This window comes from Lactuca serriola, chromosome 8, assembly GCF_051521515.1.
Source record: "Lactuca serriola cultivar US96UC23 chromosome 8, Lser_US96UC23_V15, whole genome shotgun sequence".
Lineage (NCBI taxonomy): Eukaryota > Viridiplantae > Streptophyta > Magnoliopsida > Asterales > Asteraceae > Lactuca > Lactuca serriola.
The window spans coordinates 32,752,562-32,759,415 of NC_136415.1; the positions used below are offsets into that span (position 1 = coordinate 32,752,562).

Consider the following 6,854-nt stretch of genomic DNA (forward strand, 5'->3'; position numbering starts at 1 on the left):
GACCAAAATCAATAAATATGATCAAAATGACCAATGATTTAAAAAAATTAAAATATAGACCAAAACAAAAAAAAAAAAAAAAAAATACATACAATGAAAGACAATTGCATTTTTGTCTATAATTACTTATCCATCATTTTAAATACTTTTAAACGTTCCCCCACGTTTCTTTTACCTCAGCTTTACCATCCTGCCATTTAAGACCTAAGCCCCCTCCCCTCAATATTTTTACCCGCCTACTTGTTCCCAAAAATTCTAAACCAAAACCCGAGCAACTCTGTTACCGCGTCCACTTCTCAAGTTTGCAGGGTTTTTTTTTTTTTTTTTTTTTTTTTTTTTTAAATATTTAATTACTTCTCCTGAGATGCTTCCCTGATGTTTCTTCTTCCCTGGAGAATTGGTTTTCTGAAAAGAATTGATTTGGTGTAATTGGTTATACCCGTTCTGAACAGGGGCTGGATAAGGGTTTGTTTGACATCATATTATGTAAACAGGGGATATTAGAAACAAAGATGCTGGAGACCTGGGGTTCGTAAAATTGATTGATTTTAAACAAATCTGGGACAAATTGATCTTCATATCTTGAACGGCATCATGAACTCAACCGATGAGAAACAAGAATTGGGAGAAATTGAAGAGGAAAAAAATCGTTAGAGTTATGAGGGGACATGATTCTGATCATAGGATACAAAAAGGAAGAAGACAACAAGAGTGGTTTATAATCATGTTTCCATCTAAAATAGTTCCAGCTTGTCTTGTGTTTATGTTAGGTGATTTTTGGTGAATATACTTACATTTATGTCGATTAATAGATTTATGGTGGTAAAATTGAATTTGATGGAGAGAAGGTTAAATATGTCATTTACTTGAATTCAGATAGGTAATTCAGTTTTTTTTTTTTTTTTTTTTTTTTTGTCTTTTAAATTAAAAAAAGCAATCATTTTTATACAATATTTTTTTTGATACAAACATCATTATCAATTCACTAATTAATCCATAGAGGACTAATAATAATAATAATAATAATAATAATAATAATAATAATAAATAGACATAAGGTTTATAATGTCGCCCCAATATGCAAAACTGATCTTATATTCTTCTGGTAGGTAATTGCCTAAAAAATGTAAGGAATAAAAGCCTTAACATTCTTAGGGAACTTATCCCCGAACTTTGATAGGTACCATTCCCGGGTGGCGTAACTCCTCCCTGTCAAGTATGCAATTGTGCCCAAAGTGAAAGCAAACGCATACAACGTTTGTGAAATGCATGAAATCCCTACATACCCAAGAATTTCAAATAGATAGTGTGGGCATATGACCAAATCAAACAAACCACCTTGTGGGATTTTGTACTCTCTTTCCCCATTCTTCCTTAGATTAGCGAGAAGATAATGGTGGTAGAAGTTTCCAATTATTCCGACTACAAACAACCCAGTTCCAATGTATTTTAGATCTACCAAAGGCTCGGGAAAGTCTTTGGATAGATATTGAGTATAAATCATTGTCGCCGTGGAAAAGGTATAACTCGATGAGATGATTATTGCCGATTCTAATAACATGGAACCACTATACTTGTGAAGAAAAACGACCTACATCATGAAGTTGAAATACAATCAAAACCAAACACGTTTATTCCATTAAAATTTCAATTGAATCGAGATCCAAACAAATAACATTTGTTTTTATCCTGCCCATCCAAGGGAGCATCAATGTGATATTGTGATTTGTACGATTTGTACATCCTCATCCGTATCAGTAGGTGGGCAACATGGACGATGGTCAAAGGCCTCCAAATTTCTAGGGCCAATCTTTTATCTATCTACATATATTATTATAAGAAAAATAAAACATTTGGTATTAAGTCGGCAAAAAATGAAAAAACGTGATTGTAGCTAAAATTGATGGAGAAGACAAAAAGATTTCAATAGATTCTTCGAGAATCTAAGCAATTAATCATTTTCTACTTAAAAAATTACTATTAAATGCATTTTTTTTGTCCAAGCCTCAAAATCGGTTTGAATCGGCTCTGTGTACATCAGACACATATTGACATAGGGGTGACAAATCGGGTCATCGGATCGTGTTTCTGTCTGACACGACACGTTTTTTGTAACACGATGTCGTGTTTTTTTTTAACTAACACGAAAACGAACCAATTAAAAAACGACAAACATGACACGACAAAGATAATAATATAACAATTAGTTTATTTAATTAATATTTAATCATACATAATCGCAAAAACACGATAAACACGAAAAACACGACAAATAAATGCTAAATCGTGTCAATTTCGTGTCGAATTTTGAACACGAACACGACATGAAACGACATCGTGTTTTTTACACTTGACAAGAACACGACACGAGCATGAAATCAAATTTCAATTTTGTCCCAATTTCGTTTCGTGTCGTGTATTTTTGCCGTGTCGTGTCAACAATTGCCATAATAAACTCAATCTACATTGGAACTAAAACTCTAGCATTGTTGAGGCCCAAACCATTGATTGTTTCCTCAAAGATACCACCATCTAATTAAGTATTGTTATACGCGCCCCAGAAACAAAACACAACATATTTTAGTAGTCGAGTATTGGATGTACCTCAAATACCCTTTTGAGGAAATGAGCGGTGAGAGCCGAAGCAAGCAACATGAATCTAAGATCTTGATCGTGAAACACCAATAAAGAAGCCAAGCCCACGAGAAACGCGGGTGTATACGAAAAAAGCATACCGTTTCTACTTGATAACTTTGTATTATCCTCTTTCTTTACAACGCCTACGTTCAAGAATTTGGAATATTGCATATGCTTGCCTTTGATCTCCATGTACCCTGCACTCGATAACGATGTAAGGCCGATGACGGACATGGTGGAGACAAACAACGAGGGTGGTGGTGGAAACAAGAAGTTTAGCATAACGGAAGGAATTGCCATTTTGATTCTGTCTGTTTTTTTTAGCTTAATATGGTGTATTATAGGTCGAGGTGTAATGGGGTAAATTGATGAGCTTAATATGGTGTATTATAGGTCGAGGTGTAATGGCGTCATTCATACAAGTAAATTGATATCACTTGTACTAGTAGTTGGTGTCGTTTGCAACATGGATAAATGTGTGGTTGTGATTGTAAATCAACATTGAAAGGGATAAAGCGTTTTGAAAGTAAAAAAGAAAAATCCAGAACAAATGGTTTATTGTTTTACAATATTATTTTCAGCTATTACAAATAATTAATAAAAACCATAATTTGAATATATGGTACAAAATTTATACTTTAGGACGTGTTTGATATGATGTTTTTAAAATCTTAGTTTTTAAGAAAAAAGCTTGGAAGAAATGAAAAAAAAAATCATTGGCTTTTAGTTTATATTTTAAACAAAAAAAAACTTTTAATTTAAAAGCTAATTCAAATAGTTTTTGAATTTTTGAAATCCTTAGTTTATAGTTTTTATATAGTTTCACATTTAAAAGCTAACAATTATTTTTTTCGAAAACTTATTATGTAAAAATAAAAGTGACACCTTCAAGCTTTAAACAACCATTCTTTTCTACCAAACTACCGGCTATTAGCAAGTTTGACAAACACGTCCCTGATTTATTTATTTAAGATTCAAAATTTAAAATAAGTTTTTCCTACCTGCATGGAGCTGTTACTACTCACATGGAAAAGTAAAATAACTTAGAGCTACTATCAAACTTAAAGGTGACAGCGATCTCATTTCCTTAATTCCTTTTTAACATTATTATGTTTTACAAAACTACCTTTTTTTAATATGACTTTTTGACTACCTTTAAGAGACCACTTAATACATATACAATGAGAATCCCCTCTAGAAAATATATATATTGAGGTTATTAAAATGGCGATCCTCTTCGTAGGCTCGTATCCTAGATAAATTTGTTCGGATCTTACTTAGATTGTTTTTCGATAAGATCAATGGTAGAATCGTAGGATTGGATCGTAAGATAGTAGGATCATTACTATTTTTTAAAAGAAATAATCTAATATTTTTTATCGGACTAATTATGTAAAAATTACCAATTTTGAATTACTTATCATTGAATGATGTATTAGATATGTAATTTTTATGTTTTAAACTATTTATTGTTAACTGAATGGTTAACCGGTGGATGCAAATCTATTTTTTATGTTTAAAAATGATTTTGGTAGGCATTTACGATTTGATTCGATCTTACAATTACGATATTGCAAAATGGAAAACGATCATATATACCGATTTTGACAACCTCGGTCTATAAGACCTGGAATGAACTCTCACTTTCTTTTTCTTCCCTCCTCTCTTTTCATGCCCATTTTAGTTATTTTACAATTATAAAGTTTTTTGCCACCACAAAACTAATCCAAACACTTTTTAAAATATAACGTTTTGCGGTGATCAAAGTCAAAAGTGTAAAAAAAAGAAACAAAACACAAAGTAATAGCCTTCCACTGTCTTCAAATCCTTCAACCAGAAAAGTGAATGGAGGATCATTAAAGTAGTCACCTTTGTATGGTTTCCCCTCTTTTATACACCTGTTTAATTATACTCAATTTTTTTTGAAGAAAATCTCAAGAGCTTTTTTACATGAATCATCTAATTCTAGACTATGTGTAGTCAACAATTCAACCATCAAAGTCGATGTATACGCATTTGCTGCAAAACCACAATCACGCATTCTTTCAAGCATTGAAATCGCCTTCACCATTTCTTTGTGCATTATAAATCCCTGAACTATTATATTATACGTAAAACCATCTGGAAAACAACCACTATCAATCATCTTTAAAAGTAACTCATCTGCTTCATCAAGTTTACCCCTTTTACAAAGCCCATTCATCATAATATTATATGTCCTAACATTAGGTTTCAACCCTCTAGCAGAAAGTTCTGAAAACAATTTATTTGCTGCATCAAGTTTCCCATCTTTACACAAACCATCTATTAAACAATTACAAGTGACTATATTAGGCATCAACCCAACATCATCAATCTTTGCAAACATCTCTAATGCCTCTTTTACTCTCTTATGTTTACACAAAGAATCCACCAATGTGCTATAAGTAACAATATTCGCTTTCAAACCACAAGTTTTCATCTCATCAAAAAGTATCATTGCATCCTTGAGTCTCCCATCATGACACAAACCACTGATAAGAGTACTATACGTTACAACATTAGGATGAATCCCATTTCTTGACATTTCCTTAAAGAGACTCAATGCTTCATCAAGTCTTTTACTTTTACAGTACCCATTAATTAAAGTGTTATAACTTATAACACAAGGTGCACAATTATGAATCATCATGTGATCTACTAAATTTCTTGCATCGTCTACCCTGTCAACCAAACAATACCCATCCATTAATGAATTGTAGGTTACAGTATCAGGTGATTCACCTTCTTTAATAATGGATGCAAACAGATTGTGTGCTTCTGTTGCTTTCCCTTCTTTACATAGTGCATCAACTAAGATGTTAAATGTTTGTACATCGCGTCGGATATTTTGAGCAAACATGTCCTCTAAAAGTCTTTTGGCTTTGTCCCATAATTCAGAGTTACACACACCTTGAATCAAACAATTGTAAGTTATGACATTGGGTGTTATTCCTCTTTCAATCATCTTATAGAAGAGTTTTAATGCATCGTTTACCTGTTCATCCTTGCAAAGACTATCTATGACTGTACTGTATGCAACAATGTCAGGCTTACAAACCCTAGATCTTTCCATCTTCTTGAGCAAGATCATGGCAGAAGAAGTGTTTCCCAATTTACAAAGCCCATTAATTAACGTGTTATAAGTAACCACATTAGGTTCAAACCCATTCTTTACGATTTGGTCAAAAAAGCTGACTGCTTGATAGAGTTTATCATCATTGCATAGACCCCGGATCAATGTATTGAAAATTGGGCAATTTGGTTCGTAACCCAGCTTCATAACATTCCCTAAAACTGAAAACCCGAAACGCACTTGATTTGAATGGCAAAAACAGTTTATTGCGATGTGGAACGTATATATATCAGGCTTCACCAAAGGGTTGAGACCTAACAGCCCTAATCGATGTATCATAGACATAGCAGTAGAATATCGCTCGAATTTGACGACAGTGGACATTAATCTGGTAAAGTTTTCAATTGAGGGAAGAGGTCGTCTTTGAAGCATTTTATCAAACACCGACAGTGCGCCACCTAGAGCTAGGTCGCCTGAATGGGAACTATACTTTTTTGAACATCCTTCAAGATTTCTGGGAGATTCAGGGCGACTCGAGTAAAATGCACAGCTGAAATGAAGACACTTGCTCAATTTGGAAAGGGCAATAGCAACCGCCTTCATCATCACCAATAGAGCAGGTAGTGACCGTGTTCTGTTTCGCCCACTCGGGAAAGGGTTTAATTTTTGCAACCACTTCCGCCCATATGCACTTCCGATCGATGTGCTTGAGAAAAAAAAGTCAAAATTTTGGATTTAACTTAAAAAAAATTAAAAAAAGATACATAAATATAAAAGTAAATTACACCATGCTCCGTTTAGGATAATTTTTAAGGTTGGTCCTAACCTTTTTTTGTTTTTAAATTCGGATTGTAATTGTTTGGTTTTATTTCGTGCTTACCCCTATCATATCTGAATTTACAATTATACCCTCTTTTTCTTTTTTAACCTTTCTAATTTTTGGTTTTAAAGTTTCAATAAAACATAAAAACGCTAGGAACCATTTCTATAATTAAGTGAAAAAAATATTTAATTTTAGTCATACCCGTTATCCATTTCTTATATATTTTTCTGTACTTTAATAATTGTAGGTGCACCAAATATGTCACCATTGGCGACTTTCGCCACTTGAAAACTTCATAGT

The 6,854-nt window shown here is 33.0% G+C and overlaps 2 protein-coding genes across 2 annotated transcripts; both read right to left on the bottom strand.

Moving 5' to 3' along the window:
- Nucleotides 1-1,008: 1,008 nt before the first annotated feature.
- On the bottom strand, nt 1,009-3,061 carry LOC145069988 (uncharacterized). Its single transcript, XM_079016912.1, has 2 exons — nt 2,605-3,061; nt 1,009-1,591 (listed from the first exon to the last, which is right to left on the bottom strand). Exons 1-2 carry the CDS (start codon nt 2,935-2,937, stop codon nt 1,118-1,120), a joined length of 807 nt encoding a protein of 268 aa, XP_078873038.1. The 5' UTR covers nt 2,938-3,061; the 3' UTR covers nt 1,009-1,117.
- Nucleotides 3,062-4,359: 1,298 nt separating this feature from the next.
- Nucleotides 4,360-6,422, bottom strand: LOC145070549 (uncharacterized). The gene has a single exon (XM_079017489.1). It carries the CDS (start codon nt 6,335-6,337, stop codon nt 4,550-4,552), a length of 1,788 nt encoding a protein of 595 aa, XP_078873615.1. The 5' UTR covers nt 6,338-6,422; the 3' UTR covers nt 4,360-4,549.
- Nucleotides 6,423-6,854: the final 432 nt, after the last annotated feature.